The sequence below is a fragment of the Magnolia sinica genome, chromosome 13, assembly GCF_029962835.1.
Source record: "Magnolia sinica isolate HGM2019 chromosome 13, MsV1, whole genome shotgun sequence".
In the NCBI taxonomy this organism is placed as follows: domain Eukaryota; kingdom Viridiplantae; phylum Streptophyta; class Magnoliopsida; order Magnoliales; family Magnoliaceae; genus Magnolia; species Magnolia sinica.
In genome coordinates, this window is record NC_080585.1 from 82,892,536 (window position 1) to 82,908,498 (window position 15,963).

General features: G+C 37.4%; 2 protein-coding genes across 2 annotated transcripts; both read right to left on the reverse strand.

Moving 5' to 3' along the window:
• Positions 1 to 9,888: 9,888 nt before the first annotated feature.
• Positions 9,889 to 13,140, reverse strand: LOC131222458 (DNA polymerase-like). Its single transcript, XM_058217527.1, has one exon. It carries the CDS (start codon positions 12,950 to 12,952, stop codon positions 10,067 to 10,069), a length of 2,886 nt encoding a protein of 961 aa, XP_058073510.1. The 5' UTR covers positions 12,953 to 13,140; the 3' UTR covers positions 9,889 to 10,066.
• Positions 12,960 to 15,582, reverse strand: LOC131224335 (probable DNA-directed RNA polymerase). The gene is made up of 2 exons (XM_058219853.1): positions 13,093 to 15,582; positions 12,960 to 12,992 (listed from the first exon to the last, which is right to left on the reverse strand). The coding sequence occupies exons 1-2, from the start codon at positions 15,580 to 15,582 to the stop codon at positions 12,960 to 12,962; spliced, it is 2,523 nt and encodes an 840-aa protein (XP_058075836.1).
• Between the last annotated feature and the right edge of the window lie 381 nt (positions 15,583 to 15,963).

Below are 15,963 nucleotides of genomic sequence, written 5' to 3' on the forward strand. Positions count from 1 at the left end.
ACGAAGTCAAGATCTACTAATGTTCTAGTAGAAGATCAAGCTCCTTAGAGAAGTTCAAGTCTCTAATCTACTTCACGATAATGAAGTTCAGTCTATACAGGTATTATAAACCTTAGAAAGACTTAGGTTTATGTAATTTCAAAATATATTTAAAATTGGGTTTTTATGCTTGTATTTGGTTGAGTTTCGACCAGCTTAAGTTTTGGCTTGACCAGCCTAAGAATTTCTCGATCAGTCCTAGTATAAACAAAGTGAAAACAGAAAATTCTATTACTCCTTCGACCAGTCGAGTGGCCTGCTCAACCAATTAAAGGACACTCTTCAATCAGTCGAACGTTTCTCGGCTCGAATTCCAACAACTAAATCAGTTCAGATTTTGGCTCCTTCGACCAGTCGAAGACCATGTTTGACCAGTCGGAGACCACCTTCGACCAGTCAAACAGAGCCTTCGACTAGTCGAAGATCTATTAAATCTTATCCTGCTCAAATCTAAAAATCCATTGGAACTGAATCCGGTACTTGGGCCAGTCGAAGAAACAACTTTTGTGCCTATAAATTGAGGTTATTTCTCAATCCGAAAATGCAATTCAGATCTATTAAAATCCTTCCGCAAGAGAGAAAGAAGTTTCGGTTATTGTCAAGCTATTGAACGGTATTTATAAATAATTTTATAGCTTTTTTGTTTAATTCCTTAATCTCAAACTCTGTCATTCTGATTCTAAAAAGAGAGTGAATACTCTTCTTATTAAGATTTAAAGAAATTAATACAAGTAACTATTGGTTTAAATTTAATTAAAATCAATAGAACCCTGGACCTTTTCTATCGGACTGAACATTGAACATTCGACATTCAAGAGAAGCGGTTCTTCGACTACAGATTCTTCTACGGTAAAGATAAGTATACATTTATATTTTGTATTTGGTTTTTCTGAGATATCCAGAAAATCTCAATGTTGGTTTTTCTGAGATAAGTCAGAAAATCTCAGTGAGGGGTTTCTTTGTTTGTGATAGCCTGATAAAATCACAATTGTATCAGGTTTTAAGGTGGCCCTGTGAAAACCTTGTTCTTAGTGAAAGCCAAAATTACGTGGATAGTAATTTTGGGAGTGTAGTAGGTGTGGCTGTTTGAGAACAGTTGTTAACACACCGAACCACTATAATTCTTAGTGTTGTGGTGAGTGTTCTTATTACTTTTTATGGTGAATGGTTGTAATTTCTTTTCAGTATAAGTGGTGAATGATTGTAATATTTATTTTATTTACTCTTGCTTAGTTTGGAATTTTGATTCTTATTAAATTCGTGAAATAAGGTTGTCCTATCTAAACTTATTTGGGTGAAGGTTATCCTACGAATCAGTTTGAATCAACATTTCAATACTAGTGCAATTGAGATCTCTGATTTATTTATTATTCAACATTTTATTCAATTATTTCGCATAGTCCTATTCACCCTCCTCTAGGACTGCTTAAGCTCTCCTTTTCAAGTGGTATTAGAGCGGGTTGCTCTATTTTTTTGTCGATTAACTTCCTTGAGTTTAAATCTAGAGCTTTATTATGTCAAATTTCAACAGTTTATTTATTACCAGGCCATCTCCTTTTGATGGCTCTAATTATTCATATTGAAAAATCAAAATGAAGATTTTTCTAAAATCTTTAGATGAAAGTGTGTGGCAAGCCACTATGACTAAATGGAAACCTCATATGATTGAAGTATTAGGTAGTGATGGAACTAAGTCTATGAGAGAAGCTGCATTCTATTTATTGACTACAGCTCAGAAAAGTGAAAGCATGCTAATACTAAAGCCTTAAATGCCATAACTTGCGCTTTATCGCCTGATGAATTTAAAAGAATTATTTCATGTGATACGGCTAAGCAAGCATGAGATATTCTCGAAATGACATATGAAGGAACTACTATAGTCAAGAAATCAAAAGTTCAAATCCTCGCTACTAAATTTGAGGAAATTTGTATGGAAGAAAATGAAACTTTCATGGACTTCTATACAAAACTAAATGACGTAGTAAATTCCATGTAGGGTCTAGGAGATGGAATCCCAGAAAGAAGGTTTACGCAAAAATATAATGATTTCTTCCTTAGAGATTCAATTATAAGGTTATTGCTATTCAGGAATTGAGGGATACTGATCTTATGAAGGTTGAAGAGTTAGTTGGTTCTTTTCAAACATATGAGTTGAATTTTAAGGTTTCTAAAGCTAAGTCTATTACTCTTAAATCTTCTATATCTGTTTCAAAAGAAAATAGTTCTAATTCTAATTTTAAATAAAATGAAGATGATATAGCAATGTTAGCTAAGAAATTTTATAGAATTTTCAAAAATAAGAAAAGATCATATTTTCAAAAATCAACTGATAAAAGAAAAGAAAAATCTAATTCTTGAAAATCTAAAACTAAGGACAATCAATGTTTCAACTGTCATGAATGTGGGCACCTGACAAATAAATGTCCTAAAAAGGATAGATAAAAAAGAAAGGGCATGATAGCAACTTGGGATGAATCATCTGACTTTGAAAACACTTCTGAGTTTGATGAATCAGACCAAGAAAATGTAAGTACAAATGAAGTTAAAGCCCTTATGACTATAGCCAGAATCACTTCTTCAGATAACTGTAATCTGTCTGACTATAAAAATCTCAGGAGTGACCTTGAAAATGAAAATGAAGACGATCTTTAAGATGCCTATAATGCCCTATACAAAGAAAGTTGTAAAATTGTTGTTAAATTGAAAATTCAAAAAGAGAAATAAGTTAAACTAAAAGAAGAACTTAAAAACACAGTTTGGAATCTCAATTTTCAGATTGTCTTAAAAAAACAAAATTAAATTTAAGTTTTAAATATTCTAAATTACAAAAATTCAAAATAGAAAATGAGAAACTAAAACTTGAAGTTTCTTCCCTTCTGAGTTCTAAGGACACTTGGAAATATGCCCATGGTGACCAAAAACTGGAAAATTTGTTAACCTCATCTAGAAAATGTGGTGACAAGTCTGGTCTGGGTTATATTAAAGGTAATTCTTTGGCATCCAAGGATTCTGCTCTTATTTTTGTAAGAGGAGAATCCTCAAACTCTAAAGGTAAGACTTTAAGAGATTTTAATCATAATGATTCCAAAAACTCAAAACCCTTTCAAGTTCCTAAAAATAATAATATCATCAGTTATAAACATCAAAGGAATAATAAATCTCCCTTAACTTAAAAAATTGTGGACTTACTTAAAGAGCTTCTAAAATCCAACTCAGATGAAAATGGAGTTTATAGAAAAATGAGAAATCCTAACTCCCACATGCAGTGAAAATCAAGAGACACTCATAAACCTAGAACCGTAATGAAATGGGTTCCAAAGGTTAAGTGTCTTGTTGTCTACACAGCTTTTAGAGCCATTAGCCACTCAAGATGGTACCTGGATAGTGGATGCTCAAGATATATGACATGTGACAAGGCAATATTCATGAATATCAAAGAAGTAAATGGTGACTCAGTTATTGTGGGTGATGGAAGCAAATGCAAAATAATAGGCTAGGGTACTGTACAACTTCCTAACTTACCTCTATTTGAAAATGTGCTTTATGTTGAACGTTTAAAACATTACCTATTAAGCATATATCAATTCTATGATAATAAACACAGTGTGAAATTTTCTGATCATGGATGTGAGATAATGAATGAGAAGGGTAGTGTAATATTAAATGGTCGCAGGACCTCTAAAAATTGCTATATAATCGATGACTCTTACTCATCTAACCATTCATGTTACATGGTCTAAACAGACAAAACTGACCTATGACATAAACGTCTTGGACATGTTAACTGTAAAGATCTATATAAGTTGAGCAAAAGAAATCACTTACGTGGCTTACCCAAGCTCAAAAAGATAGAAAAAATTTGTGGCGCACGTCAAATTGACAAACAAATCCTGAATAGTCATAAGAAAGTGAACTCCTTAGCCACAGACAAACCTTTAGAACTACTCCACATGGATCTAGTAGGACCGACTAGAATGGAAAGTAGAGGAGAAGAGAAGTATTTTCTGGTCATTATTGATGATTACACCAGATATACATGGGTAGCCTTTTTAAGAGAAAAATTAGATACTCTCGATGAAGTCAGAAATTTTTTAAAGCGTATTCAGACTGAAAAAGAAATGTTTGTGGTCAAAATTAGAAGTAATCAAGACACCAAATTTGAGAATAGCAATTTTGAGAAGTACTGTAGTGATCATAGTATATTGCATGAGTTCTCTGCTCCCAAAACACCTCAACAAAATGGAATTGTTGAAAGGAAAAATAGAGTTTTACAGGATATGGCTAGACATTTAACCGGTAGAACCGTGGAACCGGACCGGAACTGACCAAACGGTCCGGTTTGGTCCGGTTCTAGAGTGCACCGGTTCTGATTCCAAAAATTAAAGAACCGGTGACATCAGTTTGGTTCTCGGTTTGGGGGTGTGTAGAACCGAACCGAACCGTGAACCGATCCGTAGAACCAAACCGTGGATCCGATCCGTAGAACCGAACCGTGGAACTGAACCGTGGAACTGAACCGATGTATTTTTGCACACCTTATAATTATTTTCTCTAGAACAATTATTTTCGTAAATGTATTTTTGCACACCTTATACAATATCTAAACCATTCATTAAATGGACCACAACATGGATGGACATAGGCTTGCAATTGGGCTGGATTATAAAAAGCCTAGAACCGTGGAACTGATCCGGAATAGAACTGGTTTTAACAGTTCGGTTCCGGTTTGGTTCTAGGGTGCCAAGGTCCGGTTCCGGTTCTGAATTTCCTAGAACCGTTAGGAACGGTTCGGTTCCGGTTTCACCCCAGAACCGGACCAAACTGAACCGTGTGCACCCCTAAGTGTAATGCTAAATAACATGAAACTACCAAAAAATTTATGGGCTGAGGCTGTTAATACTGTTTACATTAGACAAGCAAAAAATAAAATAGCTTATGAACTATGGTTTAATAAAATGGTCACTGTTAAATATTTTCAGACTTTTTGAAGTAAATGCTTTATTTTACGCGACCGAGAAAATTTGGAAAAATTTGAAGCTAAGAGTGATGAGGGAATATTTCTAGGCTATGCACTAAATAGTCGTGCTTACCGGGTTCTTAATAAAAGAACTGGGGTGATTTAGGAATCAATAAATGTAGTAATTGATGATCAACAAATCACACCTACTCCAAGTCAAGATGATGATGAAGTCAATACAATTGATATACTCGACTCTTCATCCAAATCAATTAATACTGAATTAAGATCAGTCAAAGAGCATCCGATTGATCAAATACTTAATAATCCTAGTACTGTTGTTCAGATAAGAAGACAATTAGAAAATATTTGTAATTATGTTTGTTTCACTTTCCAAATTGAACCGGCCAATGTAAATGAAGCACTTACCGATGAAAGTTGGATAATTGCCATGCATGAAGAATTAAATCAATTTATCAAAAATGATGGACGGTACTTGGTTTCTAGACCTACTGATAAACATGTAATTGAAACCAAATGAATTTTTAGGAATAAAACTAATGAATTAGGTAATATTATTAAAAATAAGGCTCGATTGGTTGTACAAGGATACACTCAAATAGAAGGTATTGATTATGATGAAACCTTTACACCAGTTGCGCGCCTTGAATCTATAAGATTATTCATTTCAATTGCATGTCATAAGAAATTCAAAATATATCAAATGGATGTCAAAAGTGTATTTCTAAACGGTGACTTACATGAGTAAGTATATGTTGAACAACCTAAAGGTTTTGAGGATCCCAAACTTCCAAATCATGTGTACTATGTTAAAAATACACTTTATGAGTTGAAACAAGCTCCTAGGGCATGGTATGAAAAATTGACTAAATTTTTACTTAGTCATAACTTTATTATGAGTAGTGTTGAAAAAACTTTATAATTCAAGAAATATAACGATCACATACTGATAGTTCAGATCTATGTTTACGATATCATTTATGGATCTACATGCACTAACCTATCAATTGAGTTTGCAGATCTGATGAAATCTAAGTTTAAAATGAGTATGATTGGTGAACTAAATTACTTTCTTAGATTATAAGTTAAGCAACTTGAAGATGATATATTCATCTCACAAACCAAAAATGCCTTAAATCTTGTAAAAATGTTTGAGTTTGAGAATGGAAAGAATCTTGAAACTCCAATAAGTACAACTCTCAAACTCTCAAAGGATGAATCAGGTAAAAGTGTAGACTCCCGTCTATATTAAAGCATGATTGGTAGTCTCTTATAATTAACTGCTAATAGACTTGATGTTGCTTCTAGTGTTGGAATATGTGCTAGATATCAATCTAATCCTAAAGAATCACATCTAATTGTTGTTAAATGGATAATCAGATATGTATTAAGTTCTGCTAACTTAGGACTTTGGTATCCGCATGATACATTCATACGAATTGCCGGATATACTGATGTAGACTAGGTAGAAAATATTGACGATAGAAAATCTACCAGTGGTGGATGTTTCTACGTAGGGAACTGTTTAGTATCCTGGCTAAGGAAGAAATAAAATTTTGCATCTCTCTCGACAGCTGAAGCTAAATATATCGCAGTTGGTAATGCCTGCACTTAGCTTATTTGGATGAAAAGAATGTTAGTTAATTATGGCATTGCGCAAGAAATTATGACACTATACTGCTATAATTCGAGTGCAACTAATATTTAAAAAAATTCAATCCAACATTCTCATACGAAACATATCGATATTCAATACCATTATATTCGAGAATTAGTTAAAGATAAAAGTATTGTGTTAAAATACATTCAAACTGAGAAGCAGCTTGCAAACATACTGACCAAACCGCTCGACAGGAATAGATTTTCCAATTTAAAGCGAGACATTGGTTTGTGTATTATTAATTAATTATCTTGTTTATGTTTATGCATTTATTTGTTTTATGTTTATATTAATTAAATGCATAAAATGATAATATATATATATATAATTCATGTCAAAATTCTTTTTTATAAGGTTTTTTGACGAGTTGAGTACGTGTTCGACCAGTCGAACCCTTGACGAGTCAAGTACGTGCTCGACCAGTCGAGGACCACGCGATTTCACCCTAAAAAGGGGAAAAACCACTTTTTCCATGTGTCCCCCTTTAGAGTAAAACCGATATTGTTCTCTAGTTAGTATGCTAGAGGGATACTAAGGTACATTTAGACTGGGTAGGCACATTAGAAAATCTCAAAAAGGATAGAGACTGACCGTCAAAGGACAAGGCTCTATTCAATGCCGTTTCTCCTGTTGTATGTAATCGGATTCATGTTATCGAGAACCTCTGATAGCAGGTGTTATAGTCTAAATGACATTGATAGGTCCAGGGTAAAGACACCTGAAACATTCTTATTGCACGGATATTCAGGCTTACAGAAATGGCTTTCTGTCATACCGAACGGAATGTCTGTCTTAAAGAAAAGAATGGCAGTCTTACCGAACGGAATTGCAATCTTAACGAAAGACATTTATGTAAGCATACTGTAAGATTACCTAGCGATAAGCAGGGAAATCCCAAGGTTAGAATTCTTAACAGAATAAAAGCAATGGCAATGGATATGGATATAATTTCTTGGCATAATTTTTTAAAGGAGGTAAAAAACCTACAAATGTTTGCTCTATGTAAGGACTTCGACAAGCTTTCTTTGGAGGAAGGTCGTTCTTCGTCTGAATCTTATTCTACGAGTTCGTCTGAATCTTATTCTTCGACTCTAGTACAACCTTCGTCTGAATCTTATTCAACGAGTCTAGTTTCATCTTCATCTTCTTCTACGAGTCTAGTGCAACCTTCGTCTTCGTCTTCATCTTCTTCTACGAGTGTAGTGCAACCTTCGTCTGAATCTTCTTCTACGAGTCTAGTACAACCTTCATCTTATGGTTATCCTGGTCACTTTCATCATTTTTTACACAGTAGTCAACATTGGAGCCAGTCGATTAGTGAGCAACTACGAGCTCCTTTTATAGAGCTCCCTCACAATTTTTTGGATTCATCATCATTCAAGTCATATGACATTTCTATTTTGTTAGGGTTTCACTTTCTTCTGGGTCATCCTGAGTTCTTACTTCAATAATTGATGTTACCAGAATCCTTTGAGAGGTTGTCTTTTTTAAATAATTCTCTTGGTTTATCTTATAATAGCAGACCTCTTTCACTCAATTCATTGAGTCCTTTTAGCTATTCCGGGGCAGGCTTGCGTGGTATCGTCACAGATAGTTTTACTAGAATCTTGGTTGAGGTAATTACTTATTATAAAGGTAGGTATGGGCGTTTCTTGGTTCTGGTCATCTTGGGCGTTGGTTGTACTGTCTGGTACGGGTTTGAGCCTGGCTCAGCCCTTCAAGGCGTCGAGGGCGGCTTGTTCACTCCTTTTGACTCGTATGATCCTTTTTTTAATATGAATTCTCATGCGCCTGGCTTTAGTAAGGTAGGTTTTGTTGAAAGAAAAGACGTTTCAGCATCTGTGGAGTCGGCCTTGGCGAATGAGCTTCCTTTTGCGGAGATCACAATCCCAGCTAGCGGCAATGTGCTTAAGGCAGTCGGTTTAGGTTTGATGGTCGCTTTCTTTCTAACGATTGGTCTAGTTCCTAACGTTTCAGGTTCAATTAATGTATAGTTATAGGATGATGATGATTGGAGTTAGCACACTTTATAAGAGTTGTTTCGTTTATACTCATAGTTCGTCTTTTCTGTTTCTTCCTTCCCCTACCATGATTTTGACTAGATCTTTTTGTACTGTCGAATGTTCACTTGTGCAGCTGTCTGCTGATATTGACTTTCTCTATAAAGATTTGACGGATAAATATAAATTTCGTATGTCTCGCGACAGATTAGGTGTTATTCAACAAAAAATCGTTTCTGGTTTATACGTTCTATCTCCGCTACAAGTGAAGTTCATAAAGAAGGTGGATCTCACTCTGTTTTTACATGATACGATACATGATTGTCCCGATATCATGCTTGGGGCTTGCTTTGATCCAGATATTCTTTGTGTGGTGATGCCTGATAAAGAGGATGTATTGGTGTTAATGGGGTTATCCCTAATGTTATTTCGTCTTTCTCATGGTAGCTTGCCAAAAGATGGTTACCGATTAGAAAATAAGTTGGATTCCTTTTATGACAGTCTTCAACAAATGGGAAAGGTGGATAGACTGTACAGGCTTGACTTAATGGCTTCATTAAGGATTATTCCAATCAGTCTTATTTTAGATAAGGTGAAGCCTTTTGTTGGAGATGGTTCCGTTTATAAACTCATTTCATCTTTTCTTTATCTCCCTATCATTGATGATGATGGAAAGAATAGGTCTGATATAAGCTTTGGTGGTATGCCACCTGTGGGTGAAATCACTAGGGTCTTATTCAATATCGTCTTAATGGACATCTTCGATCGTGAGTTTCCCAAAAGGTTTCCTGGGATAGCATTTTCTAGATTCATCAATGAAGTAGTGATTTCGACTAGAGGAAATGATGAAGTCATCTTCGACGAGAAAGCTGGATATGCGCTATTGGAAGAACTCAGTCTGGCTGGAAAGATCATGTCTATTGGACCTGGTGATGATCCCCTTCCGTGTTATTATAAAAAGATGATTTATTTGGACTCTGATAGTCAGGTACACGTGTGTCCAATCCTATAGAATCTTATTAGTCGCTGGGCTAGTAGGAGGTTGACTATATCCACAACTAATTGTGTCATATCAAAAAGAGGTTGCTAGCAAGACTTGCGAGTATGAGTCCGTGGAAGAGTTCAAGGTCAGATATCTCAAATGGGAAGTTGTTGGAGGCGAATGCCGATTATACAGACGGCGAATATGGGAAGGAGATGGATCAGGGCGAGCTGATGAGGGGTATGAGATCGATTCCCTTTAAAGGAGGAGCGTAGAGTCAACTAAAACAGGTGAACTCCACTTTCCTTGAGCGGATCCCTAAGGTTGATAACCCTGAGGTCTTTGATGCGCTTCTTCATCAGTTCTGGATAGTTATCCATTCAATCTGGATACATTGTCCATGTCTTTCAAGTCGGTTTCTCCTCGTCTGTATTAGGTCTCTCCTCGTCTGTATTAGGTATCTTCTTGTCTGTCTGAGTTTTCTCGTCTAATGTAGGGTAAGTCACTGGTTCTTCTTCTTCTTTATCTAATAGTGTTCTGTCTTCAGTCAGACGAGTCTGTATCTCTGTAGTGGATTGAGTGTGCATCCTTTTCTCTGTATTCTTCTGAGCATCAAACTGTTCTTTCATCTCTTTGTCTCTCTCGGCATTCTCTCTTTCCTTCTGAGATAATTTCTCATTGAGAATTTGCTTTTCAGTCTGTAGTTGTATTAAAGCATTCCTTAGTGATTTGATGATTTGTTTTCCAATGTGATCTAGGCAAGACAAGTCATTGATATCAATAGGATCAGTATCCACCCAGACATCTCTGTGATATACTGGTATCCTCTTGGTCCCCAGCTTAATCCCAAGCCTGACCAATGTGTCTTTCTTGATGATGTTCAGAGTGTGCCAATCAATCCGGAAGTTGGCTTCCACCGGTACCAGTTCTGTACGAGATGGGTCAGCGTACTGTGACTCAAACCATTCTGGATAAACCTGGTTTTTCGCTGGTCCCTTGTACTTGAGTACATTGGTGCCATCTATTGCGATGTAGAAATAGGATTTCGGTGCGAGAAAGTATCCTTTCATGACTCTGTCCTCTAGCTTAAACTGACCTAAGACAGAAGAAGTAATCACTTCTGGAGGTAGTGGCTGACCAAGCACAACTGAGTCTGTGTCCGTGTAGTAGCAGTCATCTCTTGAGATATAAGGGTACATATAGATCCTCGCTGAGGCTGTGATCGCAGCAGCTAGTTGGACAGCTGAGTTCTTCGGTGGGTTCCAATAATCTGAGCCCTTCTCGGTATTGCTATGGTAGGCTACGATGTAGTTGTTCTCGCTAAGCATATCACCGAATATCAACTCACTATGCCTGATCAAATGTTTGTATCGATCTTCATCGCAGACCTCGGTGGTCGTGCTTTTTGGGTTAATGCCAAATCGACCGTATAGCGAATTCATAAGGATCTTGTATACATAGGCCATGGCCTCATTACCTTCTTTCCTTGCCTCTAACCTGCTCTCAAAGAGTGAGCTAACAAAGTCCCTGAATGGGCTTTCCATCCTCTCAAAGAGGTAGCCTGAGATTGGGATCACAGTGTAGCCTAGGCCTCTTGCATACTTTAACTCCTCGCTATAGTACACTCCAACAAATTCCCCGGTTGGAAAGATGAGAGTGTGATTCTTGTCTCGATAGGGTAGAAAGGGCTTCTTGATAGTCTTCGGACAGACCACATATGCCTCAATAAAGCCAAACATGCTATCTAAGTCCTTGCCTTCCAGATTTCCATGCCAGACAGGCACACCACCAGGCATTGGAAATTCCTTCATGACAAAGGGATAGAGAGAGTTCACATCGTAGTAGTATAGGTCCTCGCCATATGGCTTGTATGTATCTGTATGACCACCGTAGTAGGCACGCCTTATAAAGCTGTCTTCATTCTTGTTTGGGATGTGGATTGGCCAATTAGAATCATCGTAGTATTTCATACGAAAGATGCTTAGAGCCAGTGAGGAAATGGTTATCTTGCTTTCTATGTCCACCTTGTACAGCTTCCAATATATCTCTTGAGCTTTTAGCATTACACCTCCAAGGAGAAGGATGTCCTGCTTCATATAGTCTAACAAGCTTTTTTTCATACTTACCAGATTTGACTGTGTAACCTCTTCATATGGGATAGTGCCTTTCTGGCCTAGACCCGGGCATAGATTCTTAGCTAGGGCATTCAGTTTGCCAGGGAGTAGATTCAAGGAGTCTCTGAAGCGGAATAACATCTTCTGACCAGAATAGACAGCTAACTCGTAAAGCCTATTGTTCCTCATCAGTGGTTTGAGCTTGTAGCTCTTGTGATGACATGCTAGGTGCTTAAGCAAGAGAATTCCATCGAATCTAGAAAAGTTGTGGAAGTAAATAGTTAAAGTGGATTGTTCTTGTCTCACAATCGTTGAAATCCTTAATACCAAGTCATAAAGTACCTTAGTACTCCTTTCTTCAAAGGAATCCAAGATGATAGAATAGTCTTCACTGAAGTAGGTATCAATCATAATATCATCGATCTGTTCACCGGGACGAACCATCAAGAGACCAGCTGCATAAGTCTTATGAACGTTATCGATCAGTATAGTCTCGGTATCAGCAACAATGAATGGTTTCAGCTCAGTGCGACATGGTTTGAGTGCTGTGATATGGGTTGGATAGCTACGCTTACGATTTCGGATCTCTCTTGCTGTTATAGGCTCGATCTCACTCAATCCGGCGGGAATGATTGAAGAAAGTGAGCGATCTCTCTCCTCAGAAGATAAGGCAGGCCTATCCATCTTTTTGCTGCCGTCCATATAGACTCGGATCATGAGTCGAACTATATAATCTCCATCGTAGATTTCCGCATATCTCATAATCTCTTTATATATATGAGCATAGACCTCATTCTTAGGAATTAACTGACCATCTTGATAAGTCAAGGGGATAGCATGACCTAGCGTAAATGAGATCTCATCTCCGGAAGATCGCTTCATGGTAAAGGAAATTGTGAACTTACCGTAACCAGATAAGGATGGGTAAGAAAACTGGATTAAGAGATCCATGGTCGCAAGACAGAGTAGGTCAATCTCGTTAACAAGAGGGTAAGGCTCGCAGAAGTGATGTGAAGCAATGATTAACCCTGGATGCGGATCTTGGTGTGTTGTTCGTTCAATCTTTTGATACAAGCGATTCAATAACGGTCCAGTAGTTGCGCTGTCTGTGGTGTATGCCTTCATCTGATGAATCATACTTAATAGTGTACGCTGTAAGATGGAATTCCCTCCCTGCATTTTAGCTTTAACTTGAATTTCTCCCACTTTTTCTCATGAGCTAGCCAACCATCCTTAGGGGATTTAAAATCACCGCATACAATACGAGTATAGTTCTCGTAAGAGGAAAGTATTCCAGAGATCCTTTCTTCCCAAGTTGCCATCTTCTTCTTGCTTATGTTCTCAGGTACATTAGCCTTTAAGTAATAATGAAGAATCTCTTTTGAGATGACCTTACTGTCAAACTCACCCTCAGTCGGTCCATATGACTCCCTTTTGACAATCGGTTTAATAACATTCATATAGATGAAATCGTTGAGGATTGAAAGTGGAGTGCCCATGCTCTGAAAGACGCTGCTATAAATCTTTGGTATAAACTCGCTATAGTATGCTGTAGTTATAAAGTTGTCGTGTACTGTGTATATAGGAGCTCCCAGAGAAAGCATCTCGTCTACGACACTCATTGCAATATTGGCATCCCTCTGATGGATGAAGTTGACGAAGGTAGAGATTTCCGTCTTCCTACGATCTCTCTTAGAAGAAGAAACTCTGAGAGTCACCCGACGCCTCTTCTTATGAAGTCTATCATAAACCCATATATTTATGGGCTCCATTATCATATAATCCTGTACCGTGGTAAAGTAAGGCACTTTGTAGAAAACAGGGAAATCCCTAGCAGACGAGAACCAGCCAATATGGCGGATCAACCGGATCAGGCATTCCATGCCATGAAATTTCGTCCTCCAGAACTTAAAGCAGACAGAGGCGACTTCGAAGCATTCCTTATATGTGATGTAGTGAGAGAGATCGTCATTTAGATCGCTGGCCGTGCTCATAACTGTTTTGCCATAGATCATTGGCATAAAGACACTTTTGACTAGCTTTCGAGTGAGGTTCTTGCTAACGATCGTTGATAGATCATTCCCCAGTTCTGCTTTCATGAACTCCTTGAGCTCTTCGAGGATGAATGAATAAACATCTTGGATTTGACCATCCGAAGATGGGATGAGATTCGTTCTCTTAGCCAGGGTTTCATCCAACAAAAAGTAACTCATTATCTGATATGCACTCGCTGAGGCGTCTTGGGTAATAGGGTTGCTCCTCCGAACCTTCAATTTGTTAGTTAAGATTCCAATTGTATTGGCGAGGAACTGAAAAGGGCGTTTTGCCTCCCGAACGTAGTCGAGAACCCCCTTACCGTTCACCGATTGGATGTTATCATACCACCACTCTACTGACTCATTATAAGAGGTGAAAGACTTGTAATGGTAGCAAGCAGCTGCGATAGATATGTAATCACACATTAGATTCTGATTATTGTCCATAGATGTGTCATTATTCTCATTATTGTCCATAGATTTGCTATCCGCAAAGATGATCAGGCTTCTTGCTAGATCACGCTCGTGAAAATGCAAGACCCCACTGCGGTAGATTCGACCTCGGAAGTCGAGATAGGTCGGCAAATAAAAATTATAACCCTCGTAGGCGGTTGCCAGCTTGAGAATCAATTGCTCATAACAAGCACGCTGTATGTTCTTAGATACAGTCTGTAACAACTCGGTAAAGCTACATAATTTGTTAATAACCTCATCCTTCATATGAAACTCTCTAAGTAAGATGGAAACATCTTTTATATTCATAGAGGCTAGAAATTTAGGCATGAGTAAACCAATTTCAACAAATTTGTCCTCATTCTCTTTAAGATATTTCAACCAATCACTGTTGATTTGAAAGGCCTGACGCTGCTGCTTGTTCATTACACTACATAGTTTCTCGTAATTACCCTTTCTGCTAATATTAATATAAAAATGATGAATATTACCGGTAGTTAACAGGCGGTAACGATCATATAATTCCCCTGTTGGCCCACTTAAGTAACCCCCTGTTAGATCGGACAGGTTTGTTGGTTTTTTACCCGGCGGGCAGGCACTCCTCCAATCTAGAGGTGGGCATACCATAGGCATGTTGAGCTTGATCGGTAGTAATGATATATCAAAGTTGCAGACAGCGTAGAGATTTCTTGGAAGAAAATAAGATCCTTTCTTAATCTGAACTCGAGAAAGCCCGCTCAAATCACCACTCATTAAATGGATCAATTCCCTTTCAGCCATGAATTGAACTAACCCGGAACCAAAGGGATACATCATCACCAATTTCGATCTTTTCCTCACCTCATTAATTTGATAAACATCATCTATTGCCGTAGAAAACGGTTTTTGTAACCTGCGGCATTTCAATAATGAAGCTTGCATCCGGACACTAGACTCTAGTCGTTCAACCAAAGAAGCCACACGAATTAGTGAGTCATACTCAACTGAGTAAAAAACCATACTTAGTACATGAACTATTAAAGCCTCAATCGTATATTGACCGAACTCTGAAAGAAATTCAATATCCTCCTTTTCGAGTTCCCTACCCTTGAGAAAATCCTTAGCACTTATGTCATCATTCCTGATTAAGATTTTGATTATGTTGGGAATTGTCTGAAAGATAGATTTTTCATCGAATGCCATAGTCATGTCCTCAATCTCAATTTGGAGATTACGTAATTCTTCTTCGCTTAATGGTAAGCGGACTTTTTGTTGATGAAACTTCTCGAAGACTTCTTCCTTATACTGAACTGATTTAGTCTGACCCTGTTGTCCACTCATGTTTGTCTTAAGAAATAAATCATTGTAAAACTCATTCCAAAACCAAATTAGTTCCTTTTGTTTCTTTTCGTCTGTTCTCGGCGAATTATCAAATGATCGAGTCACCCAATTAGTGTGAGGCATTTTGTAATCCTTTTGTTTCTTGTTGAGAGTAAAACTTGGGATTTCCCTACTTATCGCTAGGTAATCTTACAGCTTGTTTACATAAATGTCTTTCATTAAGACTGTAATTCCGTTCGGTAAGACTGCCATTCCTTTCTTTAAGACAGATATTCCGTTCGGTACGACAGAAAGCCATTTCTGTAAGCGTGAATATCTGTGCGATAAGAATGTTTCAGGTGTCTCTACCTTGGACCTATTAGTGTCATTTAGACTATAACA